At 38.7% G+C, this 17,894-nt stretch overlaps 1 protein-coding gene across 7 annotated transcripts in view; it reads right to left on the bottom strand.

The window, feature by feature from the left end:
* Positions 1–17,894, bottom strand: part of AXDND1 (axonemal dynein light chain domain containing 1) — a 128,637-nt gene that overhangs the window by 41,330 nt on the left and 69,413 nt on the right. For all 7 annotated transcript variants that reach the window (XM_072648521.1, XM_072648523.1, XM_072648520.1 and 4 more), the window contains 3 exons: positions 16,903–17,140; positions 6,987–7,197; positions 4,002–4,095 (listed from right to left, as the gene is read on the bottom strand). In XM_072648521.1, the coding sequence (XP_072504622.1) occupies positions 4,002–4,095; positions 6,987–7,197; positions 16,903–17,140 (543 nt within the window). The remainder of the gene's footprint in view (positions 1–4,001; positions 4,096–6,986; positions 7,198–16,902; positions 17,141–17,894) is intronic.

Genomic DNA, 17,894 nt, shown 5'->3' on the forward strand with positions numbered 1-17,894 from the left:
TTGGATTTCTCTTACAATTACAATGGAGAATGTTTTACTTTGTACTTCACAATTCTTTTGAAAATTGTTCCTGTTTTTTGGCCACGTTAGTTGGTTATTAATGCACGTGTGCTGATTCCCTACATTAACTTAGACTTCAAGGCCTTATCAAATATACTGATGTAAATATTTTTCATACTCTATTCTCTGAAAGAGATTTTAATTTTTTTTGTAATAAAAATTGTCTATTTTATCTTTCGTTTCCTTTACCCCTTTTGGGCAAGAATTCCTCCCCTAGCCATAGTTGTGAAAGGTATGTCCTCTTATTCCAATATTTTCATCCCATGTTCTTTTACATCTAGACCTTGTGCTCATGTATGAATTGTGGTGATGCGTACATCATCATCATCATCACCACAAGTAGCTAACATTCATATTATTCATATTGGTTAAAGTTTGCACAGTTTTATAAATATTATTTCATTTTATCCTCACAACCACCCTGGGAGATAGGGGTTATTATTATCGTCATTTTTACAGATGAGGAAACTGAGGCAGACAGTTTAAGTGACTTGCCCACTTTCCCACAGTAAGTGCCCGAGGCCACATTTGCTCTTAGGTTTTCCCAACTCCAGGTACTGTGCTCTAGCCACTGTGCCACGTCAGTGCTGAATGTAAGATGCTGGGGTAAGATACTGAGTAAATCTAATTTCTGCTAAACTACTTCTTAATTTTTGCTACAGTTCTTGTCCAAAAAAGAGTCCTCCCTCCCCCTGCATTTCCTTCACCCACTCATTTATGTTATTGGCTTAGCAAACATTGGGCTACTGTTTTTTATTGCTTCTGGGTCTTTCTTGTCTAGACTATTCTACTGATCAGTATGTTTCTTTTTTTTTTTAACCAGTACCAAATATTTTTGATGACTACTACTTTATCATGCAGTTTGAGGTCTTGTATCCTTTCATTCATACTTCTCATTATTTCCCATGAGATTCTAGATCTTCTGTTCCTCTAAATGAATTTTATTATTGTTTGAGAAAAAACAATTTTCAAATGTCCCCTTGCAATTTAATTGTTACAGCATTAAATCTGTAAGTCAGTTTCGGTAGTATTACTATTTTGTTATATTGTACTGTCAAATCATAAACACTGACTAATAATTTATCATCTTTTCATTTACGTAGAGAGTATTTTGTAATTATGCTTATATAAATACTTCGTATGTCGAGAGTAACTTCTAGACAGTTTACATAGACTAACTCCCAGACACCGTGTCTTATAGTTATTTTGAATTGAACGCTTTTCTTTAGCTTTTATTTCTAGTTGACACTACATAGAAATGCTGATAACATTGTGGATTTATTTTTTAGCCTTCTTCTTGGCTGAAGCTAGTTACTTTGCTGATTCCCTGGGATCTTCTCAGTATACCATCATGTTTCCTGCAAATACACATAATTTATCTCCTCTTTGTGAAATGTTTATATCTTTAATTTAGTTTAGTTTAGTTTAATTCAGTTCTCCAATCTTATCGCCGTGACCAGAATTTCTAGAATGTCAAACAATGGGCTACAATTAGGTAGCCCAAAGAAATCATTAACAAACACTCTGACAGTTGGAGACTTCAATGCAAATATGGGAAACAATGAGAATGGCAAGAAAAATATGGAAAAGTAAGGTTGAGAGCAAAGGGATGAGAGAGGCCAAAGACTTGCAGATGACCCAGAAGCCTCATGCCTTTATATTATGCACACTTCCCTTGAGAAAAGAATTGGTAGGTGTTGAATATAGCAAACACCAAATAACATCACCCAAAAAAGAAAGAAAGAAAGAAAAGAAATTGATTATATTTTGACAGAAACCAAACTTGTTACGATGTGGTAGCTACCCTGCATCAAGTTGTCAGTGAAAAGTCAGATTACCAACTTGTCAGGGCAAAGATCAAAATTAGTTTTCTTTTTAAAAAAGCAATAAGAAATAAAAATAATGAAAGAAAGGTATGAAGCAGTTAATCCTGAACAGCTTAAAGAAGTAATCAGCAATGAGATATTGGAAGTGGACTTTAGGAATGACATTGATACTGAGTAAAAGAATTTCATAGAGAGGTTTAACTGCTATAAATACCATTGCCACAAGACCAAAAAACCTCAGAAAGTGTTTAAATCAGCAAATGTGTGACTTGGTTGTAAAAAGGAGAGAGGTGGCAGCTAAGGCGATACTAGATAGAATGGAAACACTTCTACAAAGTCTTTTGTAAGGATGATGAGCAATCATGAACAGTATCTATCTCATAAAGCAGAGAAAAGCTGTGGAAAGTAGAATAAGGTTTAGGAAAACCTGGCAAGAGATCTAACTATGAAAAGTCATCCCAAGGGCATTAGAGACAGATCCTCAAAGCTTACTATAACATATGTGCTTATTGGGGAAATAGAAATAGCAGTAAAGAGAATAAAGATGAGAGTTAACACTTTGAAAGCGTTCCAGGAAAAGAAAACAACACCACACTCTCTGAGAGGTAAGGTCCCCAAATCAGATATACCCTGAGCCCCAGGAGAAAGGAAATGGGATAATTGTAGAGGAGTAGGAAGTCCAAGAATGAAAATAATGGAAGAGAGACCCATAAGTGTGATGGGGGGATCCCACAGTGCCAAGTTAATGGCTTACAGGTGAGAGGGCAACTTTGGTGAGCCCAATTCTGAGACGGGGAGAAGGCACTGGAAAGATTATAGCTTATAAGTTATAGTGAATATGTACTTGCTATTTCTTACAGATGAAATCATGCATAAACAAACAGGAAATTTGATTTCTATTCAAATCATTCCCTAATATATCAATTGTATTGGAACAAATTTATGTTTTCAAAACAAACATTAGAGTGGAACTGATTGTTTATAGAGGGTGAAAGTTTGCTGATTTTTACTGGATGAAGACTTAAATAGCCTGCTTCTGAAAAATGTACATGAAGCAAATATGAAAAGGACAATTAATACAGGATGACAGAACAAGAGTTAGATCTGCCACTTAGCTAACAAGATGAAATTTGATAGAGACAAATGTGTTTGTGTTTTTTAAAAAATCAGCTGCAAAAGTACCATATGGAAGGAGCTGGATCTGGGATGTATGGTTATAATGCAGTTCTCAAGAACCTAGTGGACAAGAAGCTCAAGACAGTTAGCGTAGAGAAGGATGAATGTGGTAATCATACTAAATGCTGTCTTGGCCAGACTGCATCAACAGCATTGTGGTTAGCTCTAGGTATCACATTGTATAAGGAATATTGCTACTTCAAGTAACCACTTTGAAAACGTGCAGTCAATTCTAAATGTAGCCATGTCCACAGTGCCAGAGGAACAGCAACATTCATGATATTAGACCTTTGGCAGGTAAAGAGTAAAGCTAACAATACTCCCTTCTAGAAGAAAGAGCACTACTCTAATTTTTAAAAACCTAAAGAAAATAAGTTGAGGAGCTCCTATATCACTTCCCTCTTCCTCTCAGTGTTACACAGTGGCAAGAGCCCTAGACTGGGAGTCAGAAGACCTGAGTTCAATCCCAGTTCTGCTACATACTAGCCATGCTATGTTGTGCCTTTCTGAGATTCAGTTTCTCATCTATAAAATGGAGCTAAGGTGTAAATAGGTGAGCCCTAAAATCCCTTCCCCGGGCATCTAGATGGCAGAGAAGAGTGCCAGGGCCTGGAGTCCAGAATACCCATATTCCTGAGTTCAAATCTGGCCTCAGACACATATTAGTTGTGTGAGGCTGGGCAAGTCACTTTAACCCTATTTGTCTTAGTTTCCTCATCTGTAAGATGAGCCAGAGAAGGAAACGGCAACCCACTCCACTATCTTTGCCAAGCAAACTTAAAATGGGTCACAAAGAGTCAGATGTGACTGAAATGACTGAACAACAAAAAATCCCTTCGAGCTAAAACATTCCTGGACTCAAAGCTCTTTTTTTTCAGGGCCATGTTTCATGGCACACTACGGTGGCCTTTACTACTCTCTGGGGTGATTGATACATACTTGGTGATGAAGCTCACAGTTGTCCTTGTCAGTTCCATTCGATATGGTCAAAATCCATTGTTGCATCAAATGAAACACTTTAGTTTGGACTACCCTGATGGAAAACATCAAGTAAACTTTAGAGAAGTGAGTCAACTCTGAAAAATTATATATATAAATAACAATTAGCTAAAGACCCAACAGTTTATGTGACCAGATCTATATGGAGTAGAGTGATGAGCCTGACTATTTAGGCCACATGGACCAAAATCCTGAGTTGCTCAGTTTGGTTTCTCACATGCTACCGACAGTCAGTGCTTCACTTTGACCGATACAGATCTATCTTTTTAATGTTGGTTGTCTACTACAAGAATTATCTTTCCTTACACACAACCATTTTTAATCTAATGTATTACTTTCCAAATAAAAACTGAGGAGATGATGCAGAAAATCCCCACAAAAGAAGGAGACTAAATAAAATAGAAACTCTTAAGTCTGGCATCAAAGGCATTCTATTCTGTCCTACCTTTCCAATCTTATTCGCATTCTAGCAAAACTATACTGTTTCCCATTTCTTACTGTAAAGGGGCTGATCAGGTGAGTTCCCCAATCAACTTGATGAGTTCATAGGTTGATAAACCTTTGTTTGGGACCTTTGACTGTCCATGATTCTACCTATGGAGTATGGCAGTAACCCACCTGTACCTTGTTAAGACAACAAAAGATAACTTACACTTAAGTCTCAGTGATGGGGGCTGCCTGCAGATAAATTGCTAGACTCTGACTCTTGAGAGGATGGGCTCTGTATGTGTATATATATGTATATATATCATCCCCTACCCCCCTAGCTATTAATGGCTGCCTTAGGAGCAGATGTACATGGTTGCTGAATGTATTCTCCCATGGCACTCTAGAATAAGCCTGTGAATGCAGTTTTCTAGACCAAGAGATGGCAACAACTGGAGCAATGGTGGGGCAACCTGGAAAGGAACACTGTATGTGTTCACCCACCACAGAGAGACTTCATAGACAATATTCCCGAACCCAAACCCCTTGAATTCCTATACAATATCATCCTTAAATCTTGTCTTTTGGTTAAAGGAATATTTATTGGAGATCACCCCAAGAGGAACCCTAAGTTCAAGAGTTCAGAGATCTAGCCTTAGAAATAGAAGTGGAAGTTCCTCAATCATGTTTTTCTGAGCCTAATAGAAAAGATCACCCAATAAGAGGTTCAAATCATGATGTGAGAGAACAGAATATTTGTGCTTTGCTCCCTATAATTGCCTTTAGTTATTCAGACAATGGAGGTCCTAAGGGAAGGTGGGTGCCTTCCAGTAGCACCAAAGTATGCTTCCATTCTGGGAGAAGACCAAATTTAAAACCACAATGTGTCACTATGAGTGTGTAAGGGACTGGGTAGTGCCCTATAGGAGAAGCGCAGGGAGAGAGGCAGAGAGAGAGAGAGAGAGAGAAAGAGAGAGAGAGAGAGAGAGAGAGAGCCATCAAAACATCCATTTTACCCCAGTGGAAATCCTAAGATAAGTTACCTCCTGAGGGAGGTAGAAATAGGGTACTATAGAGACTGGAAGTTCCTACTGAGAGACAGAACCCAAAGGGAGATAAGAATAATTATTCTTGGTTGTTTGTGGGCTATTGAGAATCTGCCTATGTGTTATCTCAACTTGTTTATGGGCTCCTTTGAGTCCTTTATGCCTTCTTTTTTGTGAGATAAAATAAAGGCTATCCTGTGTCTGGCATGCATTTTTTTCCTTTGAGTACTGGTATAGGAGTTGGGCATCCTGTTACCCACATTTGTGAAAGCTATATTCAGATATTTCTAAGACTAAATTCTAGAGGCAAGTATAACCAATCAAGAGAAAAACCGACTCTTTAAGGTAACTCCCAAGAGTATATCTAGTTCATGTGAATCCAGATTTTGGTGAATGCTAGGCCACCTTTGCCCTAAGACTTGAATGTCCTTCCCTTCTCCCATCTTTACCATGAGAAATTCTACCTGTGTCCCAGGACCCTGCTCAACTGCTTATCTCCTCTAGGAAGCTTTTCTTGATCTTTTTCCAGCACTCACGAAGGACTCTTTCCCTTGGACTTTGTATAATACTTGGTTTGTACTCCTTTAAACACTTACCATGTTATTCTTCACACATTTACCATGTTATTTGTGTACGTGTTGTCTCCTCACATTAGAATGTAAGGTTCTTAAGGGCATGGGCTGTTTTTGCTTATTCTTTATATCTCCAGGATTTGTTGGGGGAGGGGGTAGTCGGAAGCAAACACTTTTGAAAAATGTTGAAAAAGAAGAAATCAGAATAAGTGGGGGAGGGGGCTAAGTGAAGGGAAATAGAGTTAGTCTTCTATGACATGACTATCAAGGAAGTGTTTTGCATAACTACATATGTATAACCTATATTGAACTGCTTGCCTTGTCAATGAGTGTAGGTGGGGAGGCGAGAAGGGAGAGAATTTGGAACTCACAATTTTAAAAACAAATGTTAAAAATTGTTTTTGCAAGCAACTTGGAAATAAGATATACAGACAATTGGGTATAGAAATCTATCTTGCCCTACAAGAAAGTAAGGGGGAAAGGGATAAGGGGGATGTGATAGAAAGAGGCAGACTGGGAGAAGGGGCAATTAGAATGCATGTCATCATGGTGTGGGGGAAGGGGAGAAATGGGAAGAAAATTTGGAATTCAAAATCTTGTGGAAATGAATGTTGAAAACTAAAAATTAATTATCTCCAGGATTTAACATAGTACCTGGACCATGATAAGTATTTAATAAATGTCTGTTAAATGATTGTTTTTATCTGTGTAATGACTTCTTACTAAACTAAAGTCCATGAAGGCAGAGACCATCTTGTTCAATTGTTGAACTTCCTCAAAACCTAGCTCAGTATTTGCACACAGTAGGCTCTTAATCAATATTTGTTGAAGTTGAATGTTTGAGTTGAAGGTAGAATTAAGGTAAAAAAGTTTTCACTTACGGTACATAATTATTCCTTATCTGTTCTTCTGTCAATGGGATAATACCAATAACGCTCAACATCCCATCCAGAAAACCAAGCAAGTCAGGGATTTTTGCATTAAATGTCTTCCAGTCTCCCTGAGTCATTGAAGAAATTGGATGGTCACTTTCCATCTTGTATATCCATGATTCCAAAGCAGAATTTAAGCTTAGAAAATACTTGTTATAACCTAAGAATAAAGATGGGAAAAAAGCATTAAGTAGGATTGTTGGAATTTTTCTCCACAATAAAAAAAAATGTGTTTTTATAAAGCATGTTGATGATTTAATATTGAATAACTCTTTTTGCACTGTTTATCCATTTGGTAATTTCTCTATACATCAGTTTTTAGTCTGATTTCTTTGAATTCTTAGCCAATTATGTTACTTCATACTCAAATATTTAAAATTATCTTTGATCTGTTAAAATCCCTCCAATGATACAGATTGCCCATGACTGCCCATTCTGTGCAACTCTGGTCCATATCCTTCCATAAATTCACCCCAGAAGGTTCACCCACTGTGCTTGGTTCTTCTTCACTTTTTCCTAATATCACAAGAATAGTAGTGGAGCATATGGACCATCCACCAATTATTGTTCACTCTTATCCCATAGTAGTCCATCTTCTTCATTCGTACATTTTCAGGTTGACATCCTTTACTCTGATTTTTGCTTATAGTTAATTTGTGACATATTTCAGCCTTCTTACACCTATCATGTCCTTCTCCATTGCCCTTTGAGCGATATTCATTTTTATTTCTTTGGAGACTCAGGAGTTCCATGACTCAGCCATAAAGTAACACTGGCAGAATGTTGGTATTTTTTAAATGGATCTTTTTTTTTCCAGGAAGAAGTTTGGGGTCATTAAGGAAATTTGCAATTTATCAATGGGCAATACTCTATTTATGATTTAATTCTAGATCCAACTTCATCATTTACAGTGCCTGCATATGTACACACACACATATGTATATGTGTGTATGTATATGTTACACTGTATTGTGTATGTACATACACAAATATTATATGATGAGCTCTATAAGTTGCTCATCTGTCTTGTCGTAATTTGGATAACAGGTGGAATTCTCCATTTACTTGGGTTTTTTCTGTGTGAATGGTTAGATCAGACTCTGTTGAGTGGTTTTACACTTCTTCCAGGAGACATCACAGTATTCTAGGTCTTGATAATAACCAATGTGTGCAAACAGGACAATCTGGAGGATCTCACTCTAGAGACAGAATCTCTCATCAATTTAGACTCTGCACTGGAAGTCATCCTTATAATAGTGGCAAACATGGTCGGTGAACATATGTGACCCTGCTTTGTAAATCACTTGATACTAACAATCAGAACCATTAAGCAAGCTTATCTCTATTATATCTTTCAAAGAATCTTGAAAAATTTTGGTGTATGTTATATCTGGCAGGTACTTCATTGGAAAATAGCTTTTTAGTTAGCATTTTGTTCTACCAAATCAAGTACTTTTTTTGTATAATCAATAAACAATAAGCAGAATCAGATCTTGTATTTTCTAATTCTTTTAGTCAATAGCATGATGAAAAAATGGATCATTGTTTACTAATACTCTCCTCTTGATGCATGATCTTCATAAAAACTGTATATTGATGTAAAAGTAAGCAAATAGATGGGTGGCTGTTGATACCATCTTGCTGACTTTTTAATATTGATAAGGTCTGATATTTTTTTCCACATCTCTGGTATCTTCTCTTTCTTCCTATATCTTATGAATCTTATCTTCAGTGCTCTCAAGCTCTTGCAGCACAACACTCTTCCATGTAAACCTGATATAAGTTAGCTGCATTTTCTTTTTGGTTCTCTTTAGTGCCAATTCTTTGTCTTCTATAAATATATATGGGTCTATGATGAGGCTTTAATGATCCTTGATGGTGAAAAGAAAATGTTATAAAAAAAGATCTTTTCCATTTTCTTCTGTTTGTCATCCTTACATTTTCATCTATAATACCCACTCCTACCCAGGCAAAATGGGTAAAGTATCTGCCCCTTATCCAGGTAAGCATCTTACTCAGCATTCTCTTAGACAATAAAGAGTCATACCTCTCCTTCATGAAGCACAGGGCTGTCCCTGTGCCCACCTCACCCAGGTAAGAGTTGATGCTACATATCCTTAAGTTCCCAAGGGATGACTTTGCTTAACTGAATCTCTAAACTTCCTTTAAACTAGTTTTACCCTGCACTATTTCTCTCTTTTATGAGACTATACTACTAATTTTGATCTTTAATCTAACAATTCAGTGGACTAGTTATGCAAGCAGATTTAGGAATGACTGGCACATCAATTTAAAAAAGCCATTTCCTATCTGTCAAAATATAGAAACTATATCATTCTGTAATGTTATCCAGTTATCTTGCCTACTGTTAGAAAAATTCAGCCTGACATCAGTATTCTGTAGCAGCAATATCCTAAACATTCAGAAGATGGCAATGTTTCCTTGTGAAAAAGCATAAGGTGATCCTCTACTTGAGATGTGGCATTCCTCACTTTCCAGAATTGAAGAACGATTTAAATGAAACATTGGTTGGAAGGTGACAAGGAGGTTACCAGCCAAGTGAACTTGGGCAATGGAATTCTTTCTATTAAAGCTCTCTAGGCCTCAATTTCTTTCTCTTTGCATCTCAGATCTCTTCCTGCTCTAAACCTATACTGTTAGCACTCCAAGCATATTCGAAACAGAATATATTGAGTGAAAAAGGATTCTCACTCAAAGGATTCGTGTTCTAAGTCTCTATATCTAAAACCACTGTGCTATGCTGCCTCTTCAAAGAACTCCGATAAAGACAATTTTGCTGAAGACAAGTAAATAACTCTTGGAGAAGTCCACCTCAAACTTTAATTCAATTGCTCGTTTTATTGAGGGCAGGTGACATGATATGAGACCATGAGATTCAGGAAATCAGATTCCAGGGTCTGCAAAAGTCAACACAGATTCTGCCAAGTATAGATTCTGTTGGGAATCTCTCAAAAGGAATATAAAAAAGGTTCAGTGCTTAAAGGATTTACTTTAATTTTTCAAAAAAGTTTCAATGCCCAGAATACTTCATTCTTAGCCCTATTGGAAAACTCAGCACTCTCTCTCTCTCTCTCTTTATGTATATGTATACGTATGTGTATGTGTATGTGTACATATGTGTATATTTGCTGTTGTTCAGTCCTTTCAGTTGTGTCTGACTCTCCATGACCCCCATTTGGGGTTTTCTTAGCAAAAGATACTGGAGTGCTTTGCCAATTCCCTCTCCACCTCATTTTATAGATGAGGAAACTCAAAGGGGGTTAAGTGACTTGGCCAGGGTCACACAGTTAGTGTCTGAGGCCAGATTTTAACTCAGGAAGGTAAGTCTTACTCACTCTGGTCCCAGCACTCTTACCTACTGTACCAGACCCTAGAAGACTATCATAGAAAGGATAAAATCAGATTGCTGAATAAAAACATGATGTTGAGGAAGAATTAATTAAACATTACATATTATGTGGCATTTAGTTATTTTATTAGGTTTTCCTTAAAGCACCTCTATGGGACAGACCAGAATAAAGAGCTCTTATTTTACAAACAAGGAAAACAGTCATAGAAGGATTAATCTGTCATGGTCAGATTTGTATTTCAAATTTTAGGTCCCTCAGTCACTATTACTATCTAAACAAAAGACGAGCTCCTTGCCTTGGATTTTGAGAGTCCTGGGACAAGTCAAGATTGCCATGGTTCCCCCAAGGAGGACTTCAGCAGACAGCAGAGATACAGCTGTAGCAGCTCCCTCCACATCTACACTTACAAGAGTGGATCTTGAAGATGAGGCTAACTCACATTCAAGGGAACTCCCCCAGGATCAAAGGTTGTTTCAGCCTATAAACAAGCTGACATAATACTTACAATCTCCAAAGGCAGTCAATAGCTAAAGTGAATTTTTATTTTTTGTTGATATGACTTATCTACATGTAATATATGCATTACTACATACCATCAGTACCACATTTAAGTATAGAGTACTCATAATTCCTATGATATAAAGTTGGCAATGTTTTTGTTTGTATTTATGGAACTATGTAGTTTTTAAAAATATGCGAAAATTTACCTTATCTCATTTTATATAATCATTTCTGCATTACTCCCAACATCTTTGTACACAGAGAACAGGTGGTCAACACTGTATTTTTTATCCCTATCCAGCTGCTTTTCTCTCCCCTCCTTTCTTACTTCTTTTTCCCTCTCACCTTCCACAGGGTGTGGGAGAATCAAGTCATTGGCATTGATCATCAATCTCTAATTCAGCAGGGGGAAAAGGAGCAGTGACCGCAAGCTTCAGCAATTGTCAAGTCCTTTTTTTGGACCAAAGGTGCTTAAGCCCCAGACTAGAATCTCAAAGAAAACTTTTTCTTTCTATCACCTTTTATAACTTGGTGAATCATCTCCCTCTCTTCTTCCCCTCCTCTCCTTTCTCCGTCCCCATTTCTACTCACAAAAACAAAGTCAGGGACTTATGGTATTACTGAAGCATTAACTAGATGGCACTAAAGGTGAGGGAGTGACCTCCAGTCTTTGGAATTCTGGGATGCAGCTATTGTTCCCAGACCACGACTTCTTCCACCAACAGGGCAATCTAGAGGGCATGACCTGCACTGGATCCAACTCATTCCTGAAGCTGGAAGCTTCACTGAAACACTGGTTGGTCTAAACCACTTGAATCTGGTTCACCAACCACTCCATATTCTGGAGGTGGTAGGGAAGGTGGGTGGTCACATGGGTAGCCTATGTACCCTGTTTAGGATCTTTTGACTATCCTTATATAATGTTTAATAAATGTATTGCTGTTATTTAGTTGTTTCAGTTGTGTCTGAATCTTCATGACCCTGTTTGGGGTTTTCTTGGCAAATATACTGGAGGGGTTTGCCATTTCCTTCTCCAGCTCATTTTACAGATGAGGAAACTGAGGCAAACAGGGCTTACCTCAGGATCACATAGCTAGTAAGTATCTAAGGCTGGATTTGAACTCAGGTCTTTCAGGTCCTCCTGACTTCAGGACTGGGGTAGAGGGTGTGTTCAGGGAGGACCAGGACCTCTGGTGTGATGGCTGCCAAGCCCTTTTCAGGGCTGCTTTCCACCTTTGGTGGTCCACCTAACACTCAGCTATGGCTCCAGGAAGCTGCAGCATGCGCAGTGGCCACATCCCAGTAAACCATTTTGGCAGATGGGCCACACCAGGTTGAGGGTAACCAATGGGTCTCCAACCCATTAATGAGTCAGGGGGATGTCTATTCCAAGCATGTGAAGACTTCCCCTGGTGGAATGGGTGGATAAGAACAATTTGTTCCAACAGCCATCAAGGCAGCTGAAGCAGGTGATGTGACATGGAAAAGGAGTGGACAGCTTTCAGAGATTTTCAAAGCACTGCATTTGCCCATCTGGGTCACAACACTGGCAAACAACAAGACTGGTTTAATGAAAATGATGGGGAAATTCAGAAGCAGCTAAATGAAATAGGAGAACTCCACAGAATTTACCAGCAGGAGAGTTCATTCATCTCTAAGAAGGCAGCATTTAATTCCATCAAAAGCAAAGGACAAGCAAAGCTTAGAGAGATGCAGGATTCCTGGCTCAATAAGAAGGCAGAAGAAATTCAGTTTTATGCTGATAGTAACAATCCAAAAAGCTTTTATGATTTCCTGAAGGCTATTTATAGACCAAAAACCTATGGTGCATCACAACTACTCAATGCTGATGGAGCCAAATTGATTAGTGATAAGGACTTGGTCCCAGAGATGGGCTGAATGCTTCCATAGTGTTCTCAACAGACCATCACCAATCAATGCTGAGGCCATTGACTGTTTCCCTCAGGTTGAAGTCAATCCCTCCTTAGCTGAACTTCCAACTGAAGAAGAGGTTTTGAGGGCCATTAGGCTCCTTTCATGTGGCAAAGCACCTGGTACTGATTCTATTCCAGCTGAGATTTACAAGGTGGGGGGACCATTTGCTCATACAAAAGCTGACTGAAGTTTTCCTGATTATATGGCAAGAGGAGGTTATCCCTCAGGAGTTCAAAGGTGCCTCCATTGTCCACCTCGATAAAGGTAAAGGAAATAGATTGTCCTGCGACAATCACAGGAGGAGGGGGGTCCCTCTCTTAGTCACTGCTGGCAAGATTCTTGCTTAATAAATCCTCCTTAATAGGCTGTCCTTCACCTGGAAGATGGCCATCTACCTGAGAGCCAGTGTGTCTTCATAAAGGGCCAAGGAACAGTTGATATGATGTTTGCTGCCCAACAACTCCAGGAGAAATGCCAGGAGCAGAACAGAGGTCTGTATGTTTATAGATCTAACCAAGGCCTTTGATAATTAGTCATGAGGGCTTATGGAAAATTATGTCAAAATTTGGTTGCCCAGAGAAGTTCATCAGTATTGCATATCAATTTCATGATGGCATGTTTGCCCGGGTTCTGGATAGTGGACAATGATCTTGTGCCTTCCCAGACATCAATGGAGTGAAACAGGGCTGTGTGCTTGCTTCCATGCTTTTTAGCATGATGTTTTCAGCCATGTTGTCAAATGCTTTCAATGAGGATGAACATGGCATCAAGGTCAGCTACCATACTGATGGTAAATTCTTCAACTTGAAAAGTCTACAAGCCAAGAACAAAGTGAAGGGAGTGTTGGTGCATGATTTACTGTTCGCAAATGACTGTGCATTTAATGCAGCCTCTGAAGCTGAGATGCAACAAAGTATGGATCAATTCTCTGCTACCTCTGCTAATTTGGGCCTAACAACACCAAGAAAACACAGGTGCTCCATCAGTCACCACCACACCATCCCTACATGGAACCATCAGTTACAACAAATGGAGAAGTTTTGAATGATGTGGATAAATAAGTTCACTTACCTTGGTAGTATACTTTTCAGGGATGTACACATTGATAATGCAGTTGACGCATGCATTGCCAGAGCTAGTTCAGTAATTGGGAGGCTCCAAAGAAAAGTTTGGGGAAGAAGAGTTATTAGACTGACTACCAAACTGAAGGAATGCAGAGCCTTTGTGCTGACTTCATGGTTATATGCCTGAGAAACATGGACAGTCTACCAGTGCCATGCCAAACTGAATTGCTTCCATTTGAACTGTCTTAGGAAGATTCTGAGGATCACCTGGCAGGATAAGGTACCAGACACTGAAGTCCTTGCTTGAGCTGAACTGCCAAGAATTCTTCAAGTGTGCTTCAGAGAACGCAACTCTGATGGGCTAGCCATTTGTTCAAATGCAAAATGTACGCTTGCCAAAAACTTTTATAGAGAACTCGCATGGTGTAGGCAATCACATGGTGGTCAGAAAAGGCAATATAATGACACTCTCAAGGTTTCTTTCTAGAACTCTGGAATTGATTGTGTGACATGGGAGACACTGGCACAGGACCACTCAGCATGCCATGCCCACATCAGAAAGGGTACTGTGTTCTGTGAGGAAAGCAGACTTGAGACAGCACAAAGGAAACGTAGGATACGCATATTTAGTGTATTCACCCCAAATGTTCCCCTGGACTATCTGTGCCCAACCTGTGGTAAAGCATTCCAAATTCACATTGGTCTGATCAGCCACAGTCGGACACATTGAAACTGAAATTTATTACAGTGATGTCATTTTGGTCCTCTTCGAGGATGAAGGACAACCACCACCACCAATCATGACTTCAGGACTGTATCTACTCTGCTATCTTACATAATAAATGCAATAATACATAAATTACAGATTACATGTATCCCATAAATTTGTTTGATATATTAAAAAGTAAAAACTGTAAGAAAAAGCAATGACCTTCTATGCCACCCTCTGACAGCCAAACTGAGAAGGTTCATCCTCTCCTCTTTATTTCTGTACCACATGCCTTTCATCAAGTTCTATTGCAATCCATCTGTATGCAATTAATTAACACACATGATATTTTTGATCAATCATAGTTTTATACGATACAATTCTGGATTCAGAAAGAGCTTCAAAGAAATAGAGAAATTTGTGTATCAAGAGCCTTCAGGCTACAAGGATGAGGAAAGGAGAAGAGGAGGGGAAGAAGTTAAACCTTCACAGTCCTTTTCTCAAAGGAATGACAGCAGACAGCCATAGAAGTCTATTCTAACCTCACACGCCCAGTTTGACCAGGAAGAACAGCTCTAGCCTGGTCCCCCCTCTCATTGCTAGTCTCCATTCCAAGAACCTGAGGAAGCATTTCTGTTTCCTAGGCTGTCATAGCATGGAAAGGAAACTGGTTACTGGCTGCCGCCCAACACTCTACCCAGAGCCACAGTCAAGTGCTCCCCATTTCAGCCATAGCCCAGTGACAAACTCTTGGACTGGTGGAAGCCTTTCCTGGCTCTGAGAAGCTTTGTGTTAGCCCTTCTCCCTGGGTAAGGAGAAAACACTGACTGTGTGGGATGCTAATTCCTAGGAGTCACAGTTATGTTTCAGAGCCTCCTGCCAGTAGGGAAAGTCTGAAGGTGTGGTGACAAAAGGACATGTCAGACATTCTGGATTCCCTAGTCTCAGCTAAAATCCTAGCTTCTCCTGGAAGCTTTCCCCAATCCCATTTAGTCCCTTGAGGACAGGGGACTGTCTTTTGCCTTCCTTTGTATCCCTAGGGCTTAGCACTGTGCCTGGCACATACTACTTACTTAATAAATGCTTATTGACTGACTGGCTGATTGGATTCCAAGTAATTTTGCTGCATAATTTGCTACATAATGAGTGAGTCACTCATTGTTCATTAGTAAATGAAAGTGAGTATTTCTGAGGTTAAAGAAGATTTCTAAGAACATTGGCAGATCAGACCCAGATGTTTGCCTAATTTCCTGGTATTTAAAAAAAAAAAGGTGACACCCTTTCTTACTAAAGATACTCAAAAGTTCTGAACTTTTTGGGGAGCAGTTAGGTAATATATTGGATTAGACTGCTGAGCCTGGAATCAGGAAGCCTTTGAGTTCAAATTCAACCTCAGATACTTACCTGCTGGGTGACCTGTAGGCAAGTCATTTAACCTCTGTCTGCCTTAGTTTCCTCATCTGTAAAATAGGGATAATAATAGCACCTACCTCCCAAGGCTGTTGTGAGGAACAAATGAGATAATAATTACAAAGTGCTTAGCACCATGCCTGGCCTATGGTGAGCCCTATTTATATGGTGCTTATTATTATATAAATATTATTATCTTCCCTATTTGAATTCATCTTTAAACTCTGACAGGCACTAAGAAGCTGGAAAGGACTATCTCTCTCTTATATTTGTGTAAGTAAATACGGTATATGGCAGAGCAGGTTCTTACAAATAAAAACAATTTTTTTTTTTAAGAAAACAACTCCTGTGATATACTGACATTCTACTTATACAGCCTCATTGAGAAATAGACCATTCCACATAAGTGAATTTTCCAAAACACTAAGCCTTTTTATATTATAACTATTTTGATTGTACATCTAAGCTGCATTACATGCTTAGTTGACTTTTTCAAACAATAAAAGGAATATATCATTTAATCACTTTTGAACAGCTGAGAAACATCATTATAAACATCAGTGACTGTTCAGTGATTTATACAATTATATCCCCAGGGTTTGATAAGGTGGTAGGGATGTCAGTGCCTACAGGTGGCCTAATTATTGAATTCTTATGTCTGATAAGCTCTAAAAGTACTCCCTCCCTGTCTCTTCCACCCCACCTCAAACCATCACTGTATTGGTTCTAAACTGCTGTGGACTGAAAAACCAAATAACCAAACTTATTTCAATTTTCTATGCAAACTTGATGTTTTAACAAAAATAGCCTTTAGATCTTCCTATGTTAGGATGCATCTTACTATATACTGACATAATTTTCATTGTATAATTTACCATTTTCATCTCCATTCACTCTTGCTTCATATTCTCTGCAGAGTCTTGAACCACTCTCATTAATCTCTTCAATGAGACCCTGCTGTAAGGGAAATTCTCCAGCTATACTTTTATGGCGATTTATTATTTCTTTCCCATACTCTGTCCAGGATCCTTGTAGGCGATGAGCAACCTTGAGGCTCTCTACTTTTTCAACTAGTTTATCTCCACCATAATGGTCAGCGTCTTCAATCAACATCTAAGGAAAGAAAAAGGTACAAAATCACTCCTTAAATATCCAGTTAATGGGAAACTTCCTGCGACTCTAATTAGTAAGTACAACATGACTGACAGCTGCTAGAGAAAGTCACGAAATGATACTGATCCATTACAAATACCTGACAATAATAATATCCATTATTTGTAATATCCATTATAAATATTCAATAATAATAATAGACATTATTTATATCCATAATATTAAGATCCATTATTTGTAATATCCATTACAAATACCTGATTTCTAAGTTATGTTGGGTTCTCCACTCCTCCATAGCAATCCCAACTGCCCTATGTAGCAGCAAGCACCCTGACACGTCCAGGATGGCCTACTAGCACAGGCCATATTAGATCTGCTTTTCTAAAGGAAAGCAACTTTTGAAGGGTAACAGTCTTCTTTAATCACATATACCAGTAGAGAAAATACAAATAGAGAAATAAAGACCAACAGACAGGGCTCTGGACACAAGCAATGCATACATCACAGACTGATAGACAGATCCAACTGTCTGACCATTACATACATACATAGTTACCAGAGAGAGAAGCACCAATCTCTGGGTTTTCAAAGCTGAGGGGCTACTCAGAGACTTCCCAGAGTCTCCTCTGGCACATGAACCTTCTTCCAAAGAGCAAGCCCCAAAGCAAAACCTCAACTCAGAGCATATGGGTTGTTTGGTTGTTGTCCTTCGTCTTCGAAGAGGACCAAAATGACATCACCATGATAAAGTGAA

Source organism: Notamacropus eugenii, chromosome 2, assembly GCF_028372415.1.
Source record: "Notamacropus eugenii isolate mMacEug1 chromosome 2, mMacEug1.pri_v2, whole genome shotgun sequence".
NCBI classification, from domain to species: Eukaryota; Metazoa; Chordata; class Mammalia; order Diprotodontia; family Macropodidae; genus Notamacropus; species Notamacropus eugenii.